The sequence below is a fragment of the Mercurialis annua genome, linkage group LG4 (assembly GCF_937616625.2).
Source record: "Mercurialis annua linkage group LG4, ddMerAnnu1.2, whole genome shotgun sequence".
NCBI lineage: Eukaryota > Viridiplantae > Streptophyta > Magnoliopsida > Malpighiales > Euphorbiaceae > Mercurialis > Mercurialis annua.
In genome coordinates, this window is record NC_065573.1 from 25,144,445 (window position 1) to 25,166,827 (window position 22,383).

Below are 22,383 nucleotides of genomic sequence, written 5' to 3' on the forward strand. Positions count from 1 at the left end.
CAGATAAAATTTATACAAAGAGAAAAACTATCTTTATTAAAATATCAAAGAAATATATGTTTTATGATAATTAAGAAAATAAATCATACATTTTTATGTATATAGTCTAGTGAAATTAGCCTTCTTATAAAAATACTATCTTTTAGTTAGAACTGGCCCTGAGTCGGATCAACCCATGAACCGGCCCAAAACCGGCTTAGTCTAATCCGGTTCGGAATCGGTCAAATTCGAAATCGGATTAAAATCGGTCCGGAACTGTCGAAACACTGGTTTCGGGCCGGTTTCAAGTTTTTTTGAATCGTGAACCGGCGGTTCCGGATCAGAACCGACAATTTAAGGGTTATACCCGTCGATAAAAGTTATTTAATTTTAATATATATCATATAATATTTTATATTTTATAGTTACATATATATATATATATATTATTTATTGTATATATATTAAATTGATGTATCTACAAATGAGAAGTATATTGAAGTTAGTATGTTATAAAATATAGAGTATTATTTTTAACACAATAATAATATATTTGTTATAAATTTTCAATCAAATTATGTTTTTTTATTTTTAAAATCTCTATTTTTTAAATATTGTTTTACCGCTACATAAAGTTAATATCTATGTATTGTTTCAGTGTTATATAATTATAAAATTTCTTAGTGAATTTTTTGGTTAATATAATATTTAAAAAATTTGTTTTATTTTATTATTTTCTTATAATATTATCTCTGCATGTTATTTTATTTTTAAACTATACTTTTTAGCTTTTAGTAATTAAATTTAAATTTAAATTTAAATTTTTTTCCGAACTGTCAGGAACTCGGAATCAAAACCGGAACCGGCCGGATCCGAACCGGCCCGGAACCTTCCTTTAGACGGGTCCGTGCCGGTTCTATTTTTTTTGAACCGCGACCCGGCGGTTCCGGTTCGGAACCGCCGAGTTATGAACCATGCGTGGCCAGCTCTACTTTTAATTGTCAATTTATTTAAAATAAAATCAGTATTCATATTAAAAGAGTTATTAGAATTAAAATATGAAAATAAATAAAAAATAAATAAAATTGTTTGAGACTAACAGTTAATCATTAAATAAAATTATGTAAAATCTAAGAGTTAAACAAATATTACAGATTATATTGAACAAAATAATTATAGAATATTGAAAACAAAATGTCACGACCCAATTTCATGAATCGCGATCGGCGCTAGGGTATGGGTATGGTTGTACCAAAACCCGTAGCAAGCCTTGCGGATAACCAACAAATACATAAGCATGCAAGAAACCAATGCTCGGGGGCAACCGAGACTTCAGCCTAGTTCTAGCAGTTCATAATTTACAACATTTATTATAAAGTGCTAAGCCAACTCTGAGTCTTAAACATGGCAGAAGTATATATTAACCCAAGTTAATAAAAGAATGCCAAAATAGCAATAATTCAGTGAATAAATTTATAACAAGTATTCGACATAAGACTTCTATTTACTACTGCGGTCTAAGAATAAAATAAGTTTAATAACCTTATTAAATATAGTAAAACCTCCGAGGAAATAAAGAATCGGAGAGCAGCTGACTCGCTCATATCATAACCCTGGAAAATTTGGGAAAACAACGGGGTCAGATATACTGAGATGAGTTCATACCACTATTTACATTTATCAAGTGGAAAACCATTGAAACCCTTTTAAAACATTTAATATGAACATTACGTATAATAGTTGGAACCCTAATCCACAATACTAATATAACCATAATCCATTAGGTCTGGTCCCGAGAGCTGAGCTACACCGAGTTACCACCGACCACTCTTAATTCATAACCAGAGTCCCGAGAGCTGAGCTACACCGAGTTACTCTACTGGGTCCCGAGAGCTAGGCTACCACCGAGTTACCCCCACATATCACATACCTTATCTAGATCAATACCGGTGCGCACGCAGTCCTAATGATGCCCATTAGGTAGCATGTTCCAACTAGAAGCCATAATATAAAAACAGTTCGAAATATACGTACAATATATATATTTAATATTAAAATAACAATTTACTTAATAAAGCGGTAAATAGTAAGTACAAACTCACTGCTTGCAAATCCACGTGAAAACTTTACAAGCAACTAAACCTGATCCGACTCCGAAGCACGAGCAGTCGACGGGTCTAAGAAAAATATATATAATAATTAATATCATCCCCTAACTCTAGAGAGTACTAGACACCACATACGACTAGCACATATATCAATCAAGCCAACGTATAAACCATCATAACGCCATTATACATATATAGTCAAAATGCCAAAGCATAAACCAACGTGGAATAATCATACTTACTCGGACTGTCACCAAAGTCATACAATCAGTTAAGTCAAATTGAGTTCCCACTTTGAAAACATGATCCGAAAATCCATTTCAGATAACTTAGTTAAATCCATAAACCAAGTTTAAAACCAACATGGTGAGTCAGCCAAGTTACAACAATTGCAAGGCATCTTCTCACAAATCGGGCGACCCAAGTCTAACCCGAACCAAAATCCAACCAGAGTAAAACCAGAGTTTAATATTTAAGTCATCTTTTGATAAACTATGAAATCCATTTTGAAAGCAAGGAACTCAATAAGAACTCAATAACCAAAATATCATAACGCTCATAAGGTTCTCGACAAAAGTCCTCAATGGGCAAACATGTTCAAACGGCCAACATAAAATATACAATCACCTTAGCATGCCCTCTAACATTAAACATGCCCAATCAAGATTTACAATAATTTATACATCATACTAACATGTTAACAACAATCCAATATTAATCAATAATGTTAAACAACCCAACTAACTTATTTAAACAATCAAAACATTACATGACAACAAATTCAACATTTAGCCAAAATCGGCAAAACAAGCCAACCTCAAAACAACCATGCCATGACACTTTAATGAATCCAATTCATCTCAAAAGCTTAAACCAATTACATTTTCAGTTTCAAAACCTCTAACCAAAACATATCAATTGATCATGATTATCAAGCCAAATAACAAACAATTTGATATGCTCAAACCAAACTAATCCAACTCTGTCAATTTGATTTTTAATCACCAAACACAGGTTAATTCAATTATTTACAGCCCTATAACAAAATCAAACTAAAACAATCTATAGCAATCTAATTCTTTAAACAACAACATCATGGCAATGAAATTATGGACAGCCCTAACATTTCCCTTTTAAGAAATCCATACAACGCATGAACGAACCGAATTCAAGAGAGCATAAACAACTACAACAAATGCCCAACAAGTATTGACAATGAATTTGATACACTAATAAGAAAACCAAATCAAAATAGCCCATATAATTACATGCCACAAAACTAACATTTAAAATTGAAATCTAACAACCATCACACCAACGATTCGAATTAAAAGGGTAAAGGAAGGATTAATTACCTTAGCAATCCAAAAGAGCAAGGAAAACTCAGAAAAATAGTGGAATAATGGCTACAACAATGAAAAACCGAAGGACCAATGAATACCCAAACAATTCGATTACATAAACTATGAATTGAATGATGGAAAGGATGTTAGAACACTTACCAAGTGTCTTGAGGCACCAAAATGTGATTGGGAATTGTCTATAAATGTTTAGAAATCAGTTTAGGGTTTGTGGGAACGAGTGGGGGCTGATTTGGTCGAGAAACGAAGTTTTTATAAGCAAACCCGTAATGAACCGGTTCTACGGCCGGTTCTGTCCAGCAGAACCGGTTATTGAACCGGTTGACTCACTGCCAATGCAGAAATCAGAGTGGACCGGACCTACGGCCGGTTCAACCCAGCAGGTCCGGTTATAGGTCCGGTTGACCCGAAAAGAGGTCAAAACGACGATCCGAACGGTCGAATGAAAGATAATCCTCTTAGGTACAACATATCCAAAGGGCAGCCCGATCCGACGGTTAAATTGGGAGATATGGACGTTTTACTAGAGAATAGCAGATTTGGAAAACATGCAAACATTGTTTCGATAACAATCCGGAAATAAATCAATTCAACATCAAATACTTAAAGGTTCAAGGGGTACACATAAGTCATTCAACATGACACAACCAAGGTACCACATATGCTAATTCGCACATAAATCAATCCGAAAACAAGTCGGAAGCACAACGAGAACAAGTCGAAGTTAAAACACAACCAAAGTCCATCACAAACCAAACTTTAAACGGACAACCAACCACCAAAACAAGTTATAAAAAAATACGGGTTATTACACAAAAGCTAAGTAGTTTTATATAAAGAATAATAGTGTCATTAGCTACTATAAAATTAAAATTGGAGCGCTATTATTAATAGGTGGAGCACAAAATCCCCACCCATATTTTTAATCTAATTTATTATTTTAATAAAAATTTATCTACAATTATTTTCATTGTAAAATTATTTCAACTTTTATGATATTTAAATTAATAATTTAAACATGATGATTTAAATTAATTTTGTAATAAAAGTTATTGTTCTTAATTTATGTTATTTTTTTTGATAATTTGAGGAGCAGGGAGCGCTTGTGAGAGAAACCGAACCCACGACCTAGCAGTTTGCTGCTTAGCGCTTATATCATTTGAGTTATAGCTCATTGGTAATTTATGTTATTACTTATGCTTCAGTATCGTATTTTATTTTTATCTGAGCCAGGTTATATTTTTTTTTTACTGCAACCCTTATTAAACGTACAAAATTACTCCTTAAACTAATGTTGTATAATAAGCAAAATTGAAATACTTATTAAAAAATATATTTAAAATAATACAGTAATTCTATGCTAATTATATAATCGATGATTAAAATTCAGAGCAACGCTTGTATTTTTGCTAGTAATATATAATTATCAATTCAAATTTAATTTTTTTATGTTATTTATCAATTAAGATTAATTTTTTTATTTTTTTTACAATTATATTCAATTTGATTTTTTTTATTGCAATTGTGACCCAAACATTTAATTTAATTTTTTAAAACCAATTTTTTTCCATTTTTATCAATCGCAAACAAACGTTTATATTAACTTATTTTGAAAGTTAAACAATTTTTTAAAACTTGAATGTAATTGATAAAAGATATCAAGGTTTGGATTTAAAAATGAAACTCAAAATTAGTTACAATTTCAAAAACAAATAAAAAAACTTTCAAATTGGACTTAATTGAAAATTTTATCGTAATTGATAAAAGTATACAAATGTTTGTAATTTAAAAGTGGTTAGACCTTTTTTTTATATATAAATACTCTATTTAACTTTGAAAACCAACTAAAAAAATAGATAGATTTTGAGAAATTTTTAGGTACATTCAGTCCATCACATCATCTGTGAACTGAGCAAATTACATTATAACACTCTATTAAAATATGACATTATTATAAAATCACAATTAAAATGTGTTAAAAAAATAACAAACAAAATTATAATATTGTTATCAATTTAATAACATATACTAAGTCTATCTAAAAAAATTATCTAGATCTTATAGACATACATATATATATACTCTTCTAAGATAGGAAAATTATAGGGATATTCTCACCAAATATCTGTTTTTAAAACTTATATACACCATTTTTTGTCATCTTTTCCTTATTTCTTATGCTACCTATTTTTCTAATTCATTTACAAAAATACTCATTATATATAGAAGCTTTATCTCATTTTAAGTTAAACTTTTACATAGCTAGTCTTTTCTCTCTCTCTCTCTTTTCTCTCTTCTTTCTCAAAGTTTTCTCTTCTTTTCTTCTTCTTTTTCGTTTTATTTTCAGTTTATCTCATCCGGTTACTTTCTGTTAGTCTTTTCCGTTCGTCTATTTCCGATGGATTTCTCGTCGTTTTCGGTCGTTTTTCCGTTTGTCTTTTCCGTTCGTGCTAGTCCGTTCGTCTCTTAGGTCCGCGCTATGGATTTCTCGACTCGTTTTTAGATTTGTGTAATTTTTTAGGGTTTTTGTAATGATTTAAATATTTTATAAATAAATTATTGTAGACTATAATTTTTTGTTTATAAAATTGTTTTATTATTCATATAATTATTTATTTTGTCTTTCTCTTATTCATATATTTGTTTATTACTACTGATTTTGTAAAGAACAAATTGATTTATGGTGCATTTGAAGTAATTTTATAATATATATACGTTTTAGTGTATTTTTGGTGTATTTATAGTGTTTCTGGTGTTTTTCCGGATATCTATGTTTTTTGGTGTATTACCGTCGTTTTTAGTATATCTATGGTGAATTTACAGTGTTTATCGTGTATTTGCAGTGTTTATGGTGTATTCGCAGTGTTTTGATGTATAGACCACAAAAACACTATATATACATTAATCTTACACTATAAAAACTATATATATATACTATTGTTACACTATAAGAAAATATAAAAAAGTTTCAAAAAAAAAATCTATAAAAAAAAGAGCAAACTATTAAAAACTGAAAAATAGGGTTGTGCTATCGGTCGGTTCGGTCGACCGAACCGAAAAAATCGAAAACTAAAATTGGAATCCGAAAAAGGTATTTCTGAAATTTAAAAAAAAATATTTTTCGTAAATAAAAAAGTCAGAAAAAAAAAGTCAAAACTTGAGAGATAAAACTATAAATAAATTACCGAAACATATATTTCAGGAAATTACCACAAAACTATAATGCAGACCGTATAAGATAAACTCTGGAAATTAATTATAGCTTTCATTCACGCTTCTCCTTTTCGTATTCCTAATCGGAGAAACATTTAACCAATAAGATAGTACTAGTACAATTTACCAAACCAAATTTGGAAAATGAATTTCATTTATATGAAAAGGAAATCAGTTTCCTTGTGGGATTAGGAAGTACCGATATCTATATATATAGGCACCGTATGACCCAATAACAAAATTATATCACAGCATAACAGCTTTGTTTTGCCTTACTTATATTGGTCTTGCTTTTAATCAATTTCTCTCATATTTTGCTATTGCCGTTTACATCATGTCCAACCAAGCTGGATCATCTGATTCTACAGCAACAAAAAGAGATTACAGTACAGCAATTTTAGAGCGTAAAAAATCACCAAATCGACTTGTTGTTGATGAATCCATTAACGACGATAACTCCATTATTTCTCTCCATCCTCATACTATGGACACTCTCCAGTTTTTTCTCGGCGACACCATCTTGATCAAAGGAAAGAAAAGGAAGGACGCAATCTGCATTGCTCATGCAGACGAATCATGCGAAGGGTCGAAAATCAGGATGAACAAGGTCGTCAGGTCGAACCTGAGAGTTAGGCTTGGAGATGTTGTCTCTGTTCATCAATCTCCTGATGTTAAATACTGCAAGCGTGTGAATATTCAGCCTATTGATGACACAATTGAAGGGGTTTCGGGGAATCTGTTTGATGTGTATCTGAAACCTTATTTTCTTGAAACGTTTCGTCCCATCAGGACAGGTGATTTGTTTCTTGTACGAGGTGGGATGAGAAGTGTTGAGTTTAAGGTTATGGCCACTGATCCTGATGAGTACTGTGTGGTTGCGCCGGATACGGAGATTTTCTACGACGAAGAGGGGGTGAGTAGGGAAGAGGGAGACAGATTGGATGAGATTGGGTATGATGATGTTGGTGGCGTCAGGAAACAGATGGCTCAGATTAGGGAAGCGGTGGAGCTTCCGTTGAGGCATCCGAAGCTTTTCAAGACGATTGGAGTGAAGCCGCCGAAGGGAATTCTGCTCTATGGGCCTCCTGGAACGGGAAAGACGTTGATTGCGCGCGCCATCGCGAACGAAACGGGTGCTTTTTTCTTCTGTATTAATGGACCTGAGATTATGTCGAAAATGGCTGGGGAAAGTGAAAGTAATCTCAGGAAAGCTTTTGAGGAAGCAGAGAAGAATGCGCCTTCCATTATTTTTATTGATGAAATCGACTCCATTGCGCCTAAAAGAGACAAAACGAACGGAGAAGTTGAAAGGAGAATAGTCTCGCAGCTTTTAACGCTCATGGACGGACTTAAATCTCGCGCACATGTTATTGTCATAGGAGCAACAAATCGTCCCAACAGTATTGATCCAGCTCTGAGGAGATTCGGGAGATTCGACAGGGAAATCGATATTGGTGTTCCTGATGAAGTTGGCCGTCTCGAGGTTCTTAGAATCCATACTAAGAACATGAAGCTTACCGAGGATGTCGATTTGGAAAAAACTGCGAAGAACACACATGGTTATGTTGGTGCTGATTTAGCAGCGCTTTGCACGGAGGCTGCACTTCAGTGTATCAGAGAAAAAATGGATGTGATTGACTTAGAAGACGAATCCATAGATGCTGAGATACTTAACTCCATGGCGGTCACTAACGAACACTTCGACACTGCTCTAGGGATCAGTAACCCATCGGCTTTGCGCGAAACGGTTGTTGAAGTGCCTAATGTAAGCTGGGAAGATGTTGGTGGGCTCGAAACTGTGAAGCGCGAGCTTCAAGAGACAGTTCAATATCCGGTGGAGCATCCTGAGAAATTTGAGAAATTTGGCATGTCGCCATCGAAAGGTGTTCTGTTCTACGGTCCGCCTGGTTGTGGTAAAACTCTTCTAGCCAAAGCTATTGCGAATGAATGCCAGGCTAATTTCATTAGCATCAAAGGTCCTGAATTGCTTACCATGTGGTTCGGAGAAAGCGAAGCCAATGTGCGAGAAATTTTCGACAAGGCTCGTCAGTCTGCACCTTGTGTTCTGTTCTTTGATGAGCTTGACTCAATTGCGACTCAGAGAGGTAGTAGCGGAGGAGATGCCGGTGGTGCTGGCGATAGGGTTTTGAATCAGCTTTTAACAGAAATGGACGGAATGTCAGCTAAGAAAACAGTTTTCATAATCGGTGCTACTAACCGACCAGATATAATCGACTCTGCACTTCTCCGACCTGGCAGGCTCGATCAACTAATCTATATTCCTCTTCCTGACGAAGACTCTCGCCATCAGATTCTCAAGGCGTGCCTCAGGAAATCACCGGTTGCCAAAGACGTTGATCTCAGACTACTTGCGAAATACACTCAGGGTTTCAGCGGGGCTGATTTGACTGAAATCTGCCAGCGCGCTTGCAAATACGCTATCAGGGAGAACATTGAAAAGGATATTGAGAGGGAGAGGAAGCGAAGAGATAATCCTGACGCTATGGAGGAAGACATGGATGAAGATGATGAAGTGGCAGAGATTAACGCGTCACATTTTGAGGAATCGATGAAGTACGCTCGCCGTAGTGTAAGTGATGCTGATATCAGGAAATACCAGGGGTTTTCTCAGACTTTGCATCAATCAAGAGGCGTTGGATCGGAATTCAGGTTTTCTGAAACCAATGGATCAGCTGCTGGAACTGATCTGTTTGCGAATTCTGCTGCCGGGGCTGATGATGATGATTTATACAATTAGACTGTCTTTTTTATTTTCTTACATCTATACTAGTTGTAGTCTTTAGTTTTAATTATGGATGATTGTGTTTTTTAGTTACAAGTTTATTAGTATTTGATCATTTTTTAAAATTATCTTGAAACTTCCCAGTTCTGTTTCAATGTTTCATTTAATTTTCAAATATATTTCTGACTATTCAATAATTATATATTTATAATACTAATACCGTTTCGGCATTTCCGTTTCCAAGGGCATTCTTTTGCATGTCTCAGTGTAGTGCAGAGTTGTTAATGTAAGGATCCCAGAAGTTATTATACATATAATGGTTAATTAATTATGGGTTATTAATACTAATGATTAACTTTTAATTGAAATTAATTTGTTCATGATCAAATCAATCAATAGGGTGGAATGTGATCAATAATTGTTAAAATATCACAGAAGGATAAAAAAACTAAAAAAGAATATAACGCTTTTAAAAAACAGAAAAGTGTGAATAATTAATTTTGAATTTTGAATTTTATAAACATATTTATTATTTATATGCATACTTTTAATGTTTATTTTTAAATTTCACCCAAAAATAATACCCCTAATTGAAATTTCTATCTTTACCTATGAATATAAAATGCTATTAACTATGATAAAGAGATGTGAGTATAAACGATAAACAATTAAAGACAAATAAAATATTTTCATCAAATGACGAATATCTTTAATATTTAGTTGTTTATGTATATGTTTATATTTAAAATTTGATGACATGTGATTTTATTACAATACAAGTGTATTGGAAATATAAAAAGTATTTAGAGTTACAATAAACACCATAGACATATAAAAGTAGAAAAATTATTACACACAACCGTTGCGCCATGTCATTCGTGCAACAAACCAATTGTGCGTTAGCTATGTGGAAAATTGAATGATAAAAAAAATAAGTAATAATTAAAAGATTCCCTATCGCAAATGCTCATTGGCTTGATATAAAAATGACGTGGCGCAACGGTTGCATGGGATACACTCATAAAAGTATCAAGAACAAAAAAATCTTCAATAAATTAAAGTTTTACGAGGAAATGTTTTTTTGGTGGATTTTATTTTAATTAGAATCCATTTTTTTTGTTTCTTTCCTCTCTTTTTTTAATACGTCAAACTTTAATAAACAGAATTTGAAACAATTTTATTTGTAAGAAATCAGAAAAATTTAAAAATTAAATCTGATGAACTAACATGGAAACAAAAAATAAATTACTTGTTTCGCCAATTAAGTACAGTACTCGATCAAACTTCTTCAATGTCCACTAACTAATTTCCGATATCAAAAATTAGAGTCATAACCTTCGATCAATCATCACCCCAACCAACCCTTAAAGAAAAGGGACAACAAACATTTCGTAAAGAAAACAAAACAAACTTTTGACATAGAAAGGATAAAAAAGAACAGGAAACAACAATAAAAACACTAATATAGTACATAAACGATTTCATTTTCATTGTTGGAAGGTTTTTAATCTATTTTCGACTCGATTTTCGACGATAAATATTAATCCATCAAAAATAAAAAATAAAAAAAAGTTGGTTATTTATTAAACTTTATGAAATTAAAGCGAAATTAAGAAAGAGATGACTACCGCCAACAGTAAAATCAAATCATTGACGGCAGCTAGCTAGCAAAAAAATAAAAAAATAAACAATTGGTGTTTATAATCTTTTTTTTTATTAAAAAAAGAAAAAATGAGAGGTTGCTAGTTTCGTTCCTTTTTAATCACCATTTAATTGTCAAAAATGTTAAACATTCAAACAAAAATTATGTTAACAAACATAGAAAAATAAAAAGAGATAATATTTTTATAAATAGTTCAATATGATACCAATATAGAAATATTAATCTAGATATATAGCAAATAAAAAATATACTGCGGCTTAATCTTTCTATTTAGTAAGTTTATGCGTCATACTGGGTCATAAAAACTTAAATAATTAAATAAAATATTTTTTATGTAGTAATATTGCAAAATTATAAAAATGACAACATTACAGTATTACTTAAATTATGTTAAACAAATATAAATATATTTTGTGGCCAAAAAATATAATTATTTAATTTTTGATAAAATAATAACTTTATTCATTAATATTTTTGGGTGGAGATATTCGTACTCCACCCAATTACAAATCCGCTCCAATATTTTTTATTTTAATTCTTAATGACTTTGTTATCCCGGCTCATTATGGTTTTCAAATCTATGTTTATATAGTTCTTTAGAGTTTGGACCAATATCTATATCCACGGGCGGATCTAGGAAGACTTTATACTGGTAAATTGACTATTTTATTATTTTGAATCTATAAAAAAAATATAAACATATAAATTAATATTATCATTTTTTCATCTTAAAATTCGTAGCAATAAAATTTACATTTTGTCCATTCTATTCTTTTACAAACTTTGGATACAATTTCACCAAACATATAAAATATTTCTAGATCTGTCATTGTCTATATCCCATTTCATAATCGTTCAATAATTATGGAGCTTAAATTTTTTATGATTAATTTATATTTTTCATAATTTGTTTAATTGTATTTAATTTTAAATTTTTGTTACTTTTTATGTATTTTAAAGTCTTTGTTGGCTTACACATAATTTTATAAGTTTTTGGAGTTGTTTAGTATATCAGATAAAATTTATACAAAGAGAAAAACTATCTTTATTAAAATATCAAAGAAATATATGTTTTATGATAATTAAGAAAATAAATCATACATTTTTATGTATATAGTCTAGTGAAATTAGCCTTCTTATAAAAATACTATCTTTTAGTTAGAACTGGCCCTGAGTCGGATCAACCCATGAACCGGCCCAAAACCGGCTTAGTCTAATCCGGTTCGGAATCGGTCAAATTCGAAATCGGATTAAAATCGGTCCGGAACTGTCGAAACACTGGTTTCGGGCCGGTTTCAAGTTTTTTTGAATCGTGAACCGGCGGTTCCGGATCAGAACCGACAATTTAAGGGTTATACCCGTCGATAAAAGTTATTTAATTTTAATATATATCATATAATATTTTATATTTTATAGTTACATATATATATATATATATTATTTATTGTATATATATTAAATTGATGTATCTACAAATGAGAAGTATATTGAAGTTAGTATGTTATAAAATATAGAGTATTATTTTTAACACAATAATAATATATTTGTTATAAATTTTCAATCAAATTATGTTTTTTTATTTTTAAAATCTCTATTTTTTAAATATTGTTTTACCGCTACATAAAGTTAATATCTATGTATTGTTTCAGTGTTATATAATTATAAAATTTCTTAGTGAATTTTTTGGTTAATATAATATTTAAAAAATTTGTTTTATTTTATTATTTTCTTATAATATTATCTCTGCATGTTATTTTATTTTTAAACTATACTTTTTAGCTTTTAGTAATTAAATTTAAATTTAAATTTAAATTTTTTTCCGAACTGTCAGGAACTCGGAATCAAAACCGGAACCGGCCGGATCCGAACCGGCCCGGAACCTTCCTTTAGACGGGTCCGTGCCGGTTCTATTTTTTTTGAACCGCGACCCGGCGGTTCCGGTTCGGAACCGCCGAGTTATGAACCATGCGTGGCCAGCTCTACTTTTAATTGTCAATTTATTTAAAATAAAATCAGTATTCATATTAAAAGAGTTATTAGAATTAAAATATGAAAATAAATAAAAAATAAATAAAATTGTTTGAGACTAACAGTTAATCATTAAATAAAATTATGTAAAATCTAAGAGTTAAACAAATATTACAGATTATATTGAACAAAATAATTATAGAATATTGAAAACAAAATGTCACGACCCAATTTCATGAATCGCGATCGGCGCTAGGGTATGGGTATGGTTGTACCAAAACCCGTAGCAAGCCTTGCGGATAACCAACAAATACATAAGCATGCAAGAAACCAATGCTCGGGGGCAACCGAGACTTCAGCCTAGTTCTAGCAGTTCATAATTTACAACATTTATTATAAAGTGCTAAGCCAACTCTGAGTCTTAAACATGGCAGAAGTATATATTAACCCAAGTTAATAAAAGAATGCCAAAATAGCAATAATTCAGTGAATAAATTTATAACAAGTATTCGACATAAGACTTCTATTTACTACTGCGGTCTAAGAATAAAATAAGTTTAATAACCTTATTAAATATAGTAAAACCTCCGAGGAAATAAAGAATCGGAGAGCAGCTGACTCGCTCATATCATAACCCTGGAAAATTTGGGAAAACAACGGGGTCAGATATACTGAGATGAGTTCATACCACTATTTACATTTATCAAGTGGAAAACCATTGAAACCCTTTTAAAACATTTAATATGAACATTACGTATAATAGTTGGAACCCTAATCCACAATACTAATATAACCATAATCCATTAGGTCTGGTCCCGAGAGCTGAGCTACACCGAGTTACCACCGACCACTCTTAATTCATAACCAGAGTCCCGAGAGCTGAGCTACACCGAGTTACTCTACTGGGTCCCGAGAGCTAGGCTACCACCGAGTTACCCCCACATATCACATACCTTATCTAGATCAATACCGGTGCGCACGCAGTCCTAATGATGCCCATTAGGTAGCATGTTCCAACTAGAAGCCATAATATAAAAACAGTTCGAAATATACGTACAATATATATATTTAATATTAAAATAACAATTTACTTAATAAAGCGGTAAATAGTAAGTACAAACTCACTGCTTGCAAATCCACGTGAAAACTTTACAAGCAACTAAACCTGATCCGACTCCGAAGCACGAGCAGTCGACGGGTCTAAGAAAAATATATATAATAATTAATATCATCCCCTAACTCTAGAGAGTACTAGACACCACATACGACTAGCACATATATCAATCAAGCCAACGTATAAACCATCATAACGCCATTATACATATATAGTCAAAATGCCAAAGCATAAACCAACGTGGAATAATCATACTTACTCGGACTGTCACCAAAGTCATACAATCAGTTAAGTCAAATTGAGTTCCCACTTTGAAAACATGATCCGAAAATCCATTTCAGATAACTTAGTTAAATCCATAAACCAAGTTTAAAACCAACATGGTGAGTCAGCCAAGTTACAACAATTGCAAGGCATCTTCTCACAAATCGGGCGACCCAAGTCTAACCCGAACCAAAATCCAACCAGAGTAAAACCAGAGTTTAATATTTAAGTCATCTTTTGATAAACTATGAAATCCATTTTGAAAGCAAGGAACTCAATAAGAACTCAATAACCAAAATATCATAACGCTCATAAGGTTCTCGACAAAAGTCCTCAATGGGCAAACATGTTCAAACGGCCAACATAAAATATACAATCACCTTAGCATGCCCTCTAACATTAAACATGCCCAATCAAGATTTACAATAATTTATACATCATACTAACATGTTAACAACAATCCAATATTAATCAATAATGTTAAACAACCCAACTAACTTATTTAAACAATCAAAACATTACATGACAACAAATTCAACATTTAGCCAAAATCGGCAAAACAAGCCAACCTCAAAACAACCATGCCATGACACTTTAATGAATCCAATTCATCTCAAAAGCTTAAACCAATTACATTTTCAGTTTCAAAACCTCTAACCAAAACATATCAATTGATCATGATTATCAAGCCAAATAACAAACAATTTGATATGCTCAAACCAAACTAATCCAACTCTGTCAATTTGATTTTTAATCACCAAACACAGGTTAATTCAATTATTTACAGCCCTATAACAAAATCAAACTAAAACAATCTATAGCAATCTAATTCTTTAAACAACAACATCATGGCAATGAAATTATGGACAGCCCTAACATTTCCCTTTTAAGAAATCCATACAACGCATGAACGAACCGAATTCTAGAGAGCATAAACGACTACAACAAATGCCCAACAAGTATTGACAATGAATTTGATACACTAATAAGAAAACCAAATCAAAACAGCCCATATAATTACATGCCACAAAACTAACATTTAAAATTGAAATCTAACAACCATCACACCAACGATTCGAATTAAAAGGGTAAAGGAAGGATTAATTACCTTAGCAATCCAAAAGAGCAAGGAAAACTCAGAAAAATAGTGGAATAATGGCTACAACAATGAAAAACCGAAGGACCAATGAATACCCAAACAATTCGATTACATAAACTATGAATTGAATGATGGAAAGGATGTTAGAACACTTACCAAGTGTCTTGAGGCACCAAAATGTGATTGGGAATTGTCTATAAATGTTTAGAAATCAGTTTAGGGTTTGTGGGAACGAGTGGGGGCTGATTTGGTCGAGAAACGAAGTTTTTATAAGCAAACCCGTAATGAACCGGTTCTACGGCCGGTTCTGTCCAGCAGAACCGGTTATTGAACCGGTTGACTCACTGCCAATGCAGAAATCAGAGTGGACCGGACCTACGGCCGGTTCAACCCAGCAGGTCCGGTTATAGGTCCGGTTGACCCGAAAAGAGGTCAAAACGACGATCCGAACGGTCGAATGAAAGATAATCCTCTTAGGTACAACATATCCAAAGGGCAGCCCGATCCGACGGTTAAATTGGGAGATATGGACGTTTTACTAGAGAATAGCAGATTTGGAAAACATGCAAACATTGTTTCGATAACAATCCGGAAATAAATCAATTCAACATCAAATACTTAAAGGTTCAAGGGGTACACATAAGTCATTCAACATGACACAACCAAGGTACCACATATGCTAATTCGCACATAAATCAATCCGAAAACAAGTCGGAAGCACAACGAGAACAAGTCGAAGTTAAAACACAACCAAAGTCCATCACAAACCAAACTTTAAACGGACAACCAACCACCAAAACAAGTTATAAAAAAATACGGGTTATTACACAAAAGCTAAGTAGTTTTATATAAAGAATAATAGTGTCATTAGCTACTATAAAATTAAAATTGGAGCGCTATTATTAATAGGTGGAGCACAAAATCCCCACCCATATTTTTAATCTAATTTATTATTTTAATAAAAATTTATCTACAATTATTTTCATTGTAAAATTATTTCAACTTTTATGATATTTAAATTAATAATTTAAACATGATGATTTAAATTAATTTTGTAATAAAAGTTATTGTTCTTAATTTATGTTATTTTTTTTGATAATTTGAGGAGCAGGGAGCGCTTGTGAGAGAAACCGAACCCACGACCTAGCAGTTTGCTGCTTAGCGCTTATATCATTTGAGTTATAGCTCATTGGTAATTTATGTTATTACTTATGCTTCAGTATCGTATTTTATTTTTATCTGAGCCAGGTTATATTTTTTTTTTACTGCAACCCTTATTAAACGTACAAAATTACTCCTTAAACTAATGTTGTATAATAAGCAAAATTGAAATACTTATTAAAAAATATATTTAAAATAATACAGTAATTCTATGCTAATTATATAATCGATGATTAAAATTCAGAGCAACGCTTGTATTTTTGCTAGTAATATATAATTATCAATTCAAATTTAATTTTTTTATGTTATTTATCAATTAAGATTAATTTTTTTATTTTTTTTACAATTATATTCAATTTGATTTTTTTTATTGCAATTGTGACCCAAACATTTAATTTAATTTTTTAAAACCAATTTTTTTCCATTTTTATCAATCGCAAACAAACGTTTATATTAACTTATTTTGAAAGTTAAACAATTTTTTAAAACTTGAATGTAATTGATAAAAGATATCAAGGTTTGGATTTAAAAATGAAACTCAAAATTAGTTACAATTTCAAAAACAAATAAAAAAACTTTCAAATTGGACTTAATTGAAAATTTTATCGTAATTGATAAAAGTATACAAATGTTTGTAATTTAAAAGTGGTTAGACCTTTTTTTTATATATAAATACTCTATTTAACTTTGAAAACCAACTAAAAAAATAGATAGATTTTGAGAAATTTTTAGGTACATTCAGTCCATCACATCATCTGTGAACTGAGCAAATTACATTATAACACTCTATTAAAATATGACATTATTATAAAATCACAATTAAAATGTGTTAAAAAAATAACAAACAAAATTATAATATTGTTATCAATTTAATAACATATACTAAGTCTATCTAAAAAAATTATCTAGATCTTATAGACATACATATATATATACTCTTCTAAGATAGGAAAATTATAGGGATATTCTCACCAAATATCTGTTTTTAAAACTTATATACACCATTTTTTGTCATCTTTTCCTTATTTCTTATGCTACCTATTTTTCTAATTCATTTACAAAAATACTCATTATATATAGAAGCTTTATCTCATTTTAAGTTAAACTTTTACATAGCTAGTCTTTTCTCTCTCTCTCTCTTTTCTCTCTTCTTTCTCAAAGTTTTCTCTTCTTTTCTTCTTCTTTTTCGTTTTATTTTCAGTTTATCTCATCCGGTTACTTTCTGTTAGTCTTTTCCGTTCGTCTATTTCCGATGGATTTCTCGTCGTTTTCGGTCGTTTTTCCGTTTGTCTTTTCCGTTCGTGCTAGTCCGTTCGTCTCTTAGGTCCGCGCTATGGATTTCTCGACTCGTTTTTAGATTTGTGTAATTTTTTAGGGTTTTTGTAATGATTTAAATATTTTATAAATAAATTATTGTAGACTATAATTTTTTGTTTATAAAATTGTTTTATTATTCATATAATTATTTATTTTGTCTTTCTCTTATTCATATATTTGTTTATTACTACTGATTTTGTAAAGAACAAATTGATTTATGGTGCATTTGAAGTAATTTTATAATATATATACGTTTTAGTGTATTTTTGGTGTATTTATAGTGTTTCTGGTGTTTTTCCGGATATCTATGTTTTTTGGTGTATTACCGTCGTTTTTAGTATATCTATGGTGAATTTACAGTGTTTATCGTGTATTTGCAGTGTTTATGGTGTATTCGCAGTGTTTTGATGTATAGACCACAAAAACACTATATATACATTAATCTTACACTATAAAAACTATATATATATACTATTGTTACACTATAAGAAAATATAAAAAAGTTTCAAAAAAAAAATCTATAAAAAAAAGAGCAAACTATTAAAAACTGAAAAATAGGGTTGTGCTATCGGTCGGTTCGGTCGACCGAACCGAAAAAATCGAAAACTAAAATTGGAATCCGAAAAAGGTATTTCTGAAATTTAAAAAAAAATATTTTTCGTAAATAAAAAAGTCAGAAAAAAAAAGTCAAAACTTGAGAGATAAAACTATAAATAAATTACCGAAACATATATTTCAGGAAATTACCACAAAACTATAATGCAGACCGTATAAGATAAACTCTGGAAATTAATTATAGCTTTCATTCACGCTTCTCCTTTTCGTATTCCTAATCGGAGAAACATTTAACCAATAAGATAGTACTAGTACAATTTACCAAACCAAATTTGGAAAATGAATTTCATTTATATGAAAAGGAAATCAGTTTCCTTGTGGGATTAGGAAGTACCGATATCTATATATATAGGCACCGTATGACCCAATAACAAAATTATATCACAGCATAACAGCTTTGTTTTGCCTTACTTATATTGGTCTTGCTTTTAATCAATTTCTCTCATATTTTGCTATTGCCGTTTACATCATGTCCAACCAAGCTGGATCATCTGATTCTACAGCAACAAAAAGAGATTACAGTACAGCAATTTTAGAGCGTAAAAAATCACCAAATCGACTTGTTGTTGATGAATCCATTAACGACGATAACTCCATTATTTCTCTCCATCCTCATACTATGGACACTCTCCAGTTTTTTCTCGGCGACACCATCTTGATCAAAGGAAAGAAAAGGAAGGACGCAATCTGCATTGCTCATGCAGACGAATCATGCGAAGGGTCGAAAATCAGGATGAACAAGGTCGTCAGGTCGAACCTGAGAGTTAGGCTTGGAGATGTTGTCTCTGTTCATCAATCTCCTGATATTAAATACTGCAAGCGTGTGAATATTCAGCCTATTGATGACACAATTGAAGGGGTTTCGGGGAATCTGTTTGATGTGTATCTCAAACCTTATTTTCTTGAAACGTTTCGTCCCATCAGGACAGGTGATTTGTTTCTTGTACGAGGTGGGATGAGAAGTGTTGAGTTTAAGGTTATGGCCACTGATCCTGATGAGTACTGTGTGGTTGCGCCGGATACGGAGATTTTCTGCGACGAAGAGGGGGTGAGTAGGGAAGAAGGAGACAGATTAGATGAGATTGGGTATGATGATGTTGGTGGCGTCAGGAAACAGATGGCTCAGATTAGGGAAGCGGTGGAGCTTCCGTTGAGGCATCCAAAGCTTTTCAAGACGATTGGAGTGAAGCCGCCGAAGGGAATTCTGCTCTATGGGCCTCCTGGAACGGGAAAGACGTTGATTGCCCGCGCCATCGCAAACGAAACGGGTGCTTTTTTCTTCTGTATTAATGGGTCTGAGATCATGTCGAAAATGGCAGGGGAAAGTGAAAGTAATCTCAGGAAGGCTTTTGAGGAAGCAGAGAAGAATGCGCCTTCGATTATTTTTATTGATGAAATCGACTCGATTGCGCCAAAAAGAGAGAAAACGAACGGAGAGGTCGAAAGGAGGATAGTCTCGCAGCTTTTAACGCTCATGGACGGACTTAAATCTCGCGCACATGTTATTGTCATCGGAGCAACGAATCGTCCCAACAGTATTGATCCAGCTTTGAGGAGATTCGGGAGATTTGACAGGGAAATCGACATTGGTGTTCCTGATGAAGTTGGCCGTCTCGAGGTTCTTAGAATCCATACTAAGAACATGAAGCTTACTGATGATGTTGATTTGGAAAAAACTGCGAAGAACACGCATGGTTATGTTGGTGCTGATTTAGCAGCGCTTTGCACGGAGGCTGCACTTCAGTGTATCAGAGAAAAAATGGATGTGATTGACTTAGAAGACGAATCCATAGATGCTGAGATACTTAACTCCATGGCGGTCACTAACGAACACTTCGACACTGCTCTAGGGATCAGTAACCCATCGGCTTTGCGCGAAACGGTTGTTGAAGTGCCTAATGTAAGCTGGGAAGATGTTGGTGGGCTCGAAACTGTGAAGCGCGAGCTTCAGGAAACAGTTCAATATCCGGTGGAGCATCCTGAGAAATTCGAGAAATTTGGAATGTCGCCCTCAAAAGGTGTTCTGTTCTACGGTCCGCCTGGTTGTGGTAAAACTCTTCTAGCCAAAGCTATTGCGAATGAATGCCAGGCTAATTTCATTAGCATCAAAGGTCCTGAATTGCTTACAATGTGGTTCGGGGAAAGTGAAGCCAATGTGCGAGAGATTTTCGACAAGGCTCGTCAGTCTGCACCTTGTGTTCTGTTCTTTGATGAGCTTGACTCAATTGCGACTCGGAGAGGAAGTAGCGGAGGAAACGCCGGTGGTGCTGGCGATAGAGTTTTGAATCAGCTTTTAACAGAAATGGACGGAATGTCAGCTAAGAAAACAGTTTTCATAATCGGTGCTACTAATAGACCTGATATTATTGACTCTGCACTTCTCCGACCTGGCCGTCTAGATCAATTGATTTATATTCCTCTTCCTGACGAAGACTCTCGCCATCAGATTCTCAAGGCGTGCCTCAGAAAATCACCGGTCGCCAAAGACGTTGATCTCAGACTACTTGCGAAATACACTCAGGGCTTCAGTGGAGCCGATTTGACTGAAATTTGCCAGCGCGCTTGCAAATATGCTATCAGGGAGAACATTGAGAAGGATCTTGAGAGGGAGAGGAAGCGAAGAGATAATCCTGACGCTATGGAGGAAGACACGGAGAAAGATGATGATGTGGCAGAGATTAACGCGGCGCATTTTGAGGAATCGATGAAGTACGCTCGCAGGAGTGTTAGTGATGCTGATATCAGGAAATACCAGGGATTTGCTCAGACTCTGCATCAATCAAGAGGCGTTGGATCAGAATTCAGGTTTTCTGAAACCAATGGATCAGCTGCTGGAACTGATCTTTTTGGAAATTCTGCTGCTGGGGCTGATGGTGACGATTTGTACAATTAGAAGTCTTTTTTAATTTCTTACATCCATACTAGTTGTAGACTATGGATGATTGTTTTTTGTTTTGTTTTTTTTAGTTTACAAGTTAGTACATTAATTTCAGTTGTTAATGTTATCTTGACACTTCTCAAGTTCTGTTTCAAAGTTTCATTTTAATTTTCAAATATATTTCTAAATTTTCAATAATTCTATATTTATAATCTATACCGTTTCAGCATTTCCGTTTCCGTGGCATTCTTTTGTCTCAATGTAGTACAGAGTTGTTGATGTAAATATCCCAGAAGTTAATACATACAATGTTAAATTAATGCCAACACTAATGATTAGTTTTTAATTGAAATTAATTTGTTCATGATCAAATCCATCAATAGGGTGAACTATATGATGAAATTGTGATGAATAATTGTTAGAATATCATAGAAGGATTCGTAATTATCATATGAACAAATTATGAGCAATCATTATAAGAGTAATAATAAGAGATGATTGAAATCAATTTAGTTCTCTCTTTTTTGCCTTGTAGCTATGCCCTAGAAATCAGTAAACGTTACTTAATTATAGCAGCTTGATGCTTGCAAAATAAGAAATCTAGAAAACTAAATAAAGTCTGAAGCTGTTTCATGGAATTATGATTGCATTATTGATTCTGATATTGCTTCCAAAAGACCTTATTCATAATGCAGATTTTCTGGATCATGATTGCTATTTTATTTGAACATTGAGTATATTTTTCGATTAGCATAATAATAAGTTCATTTATATTTTAAAACGTTTAAAATAGCAAATTTATTAATTTATGTAGGCCATAAAGAATATATAATAAAAATAAAAAAATATTTTTATTCAGCTGGTAATATAGTAGCTCTTATGAGCCGCTCGTTATTAGAT

General features: G+C 32.6%; 2 protein-coding genes and 2 long non-coding RNA genes across 4 annotated transcripts; 2 read left to right on the forward strand and 2 right to left on the reverse strand.

Annotated features, from left to right (window-relative positions):
- Window positions 1-1,429: 1,429 nt before the first annotated feature.
- LOC130014520 (uncharacterized) lies at window positions 1,430-4,255 on the reverse strand. The gene is made up of 4 exons (XR_007640582.1): window positions 3,590-4,255; window positions 3,443-3,493; window positions 2,082-2,156; window positions 1,430-1,592 (listed from the first exon to the last, which is right to left on the reverse strand). It is a non-coding gene; the product is annotated as an uncharacterized LOC130014520 (long non-coding RNA).
- Window positions 4,256-6,921: 2,666 nt separating this feature from the next.
- On the forward strand, window positions 6,922-9,531 carry LOC126677727 (cell division cycle protein 48 homolog). Its single transcript, XM_050372489.2, has one exon. It carries the CDS (start codon window positions 6,996-6,998, stop codon window positions 9,417-9,419), a length of 2,424 nt encoding a protein of 807 aa, XP_050228446.1. The 5' UTR covers window positions 6,922-6,995; the 3' UTR covers window positions 9,420-9,531.
- Window positions 9,532-13,508: 3,977 nt separating this feature from the next.
- Window positions 13,509-16,334, reverse strand: LOC126677729 (uncharacterized). Its single transcript, XR_007640576.1, has 4 exons — window positions 15,669-16,334; window positions 15,522-15,572; window positions 14,161-14,235; window positions 13,509-13,671 (listed from the first exon to the last, which is right to left on the reverse strand). It is a non-coding gene; the product is annotated as an uncharacterized LOC126677729 (long non-coding RNA).
- A 2,666-nt stretch (window positions 16,335-19,000) lies between these two features.
- LOC126677728 (cell division cycle protein 48 homolog) lies at window positions 19,001-21,559 on the forward strand. Its single transcript, XM_050372490.2, has one exon. The coding sequence runs from the start codon at window positions 19,075-19,077 to the stop codon at window positions 21,496-21,498; it is 2,424 nt and encodes an 807-aa protein (XP_050228447.1). The 5' UTR covers window positions 19,001-19,074; the 3' UTR covers window positions 21,499-21,559.
- Window positions 21,560-22,383: the final 824 nt, after the last annotated feature.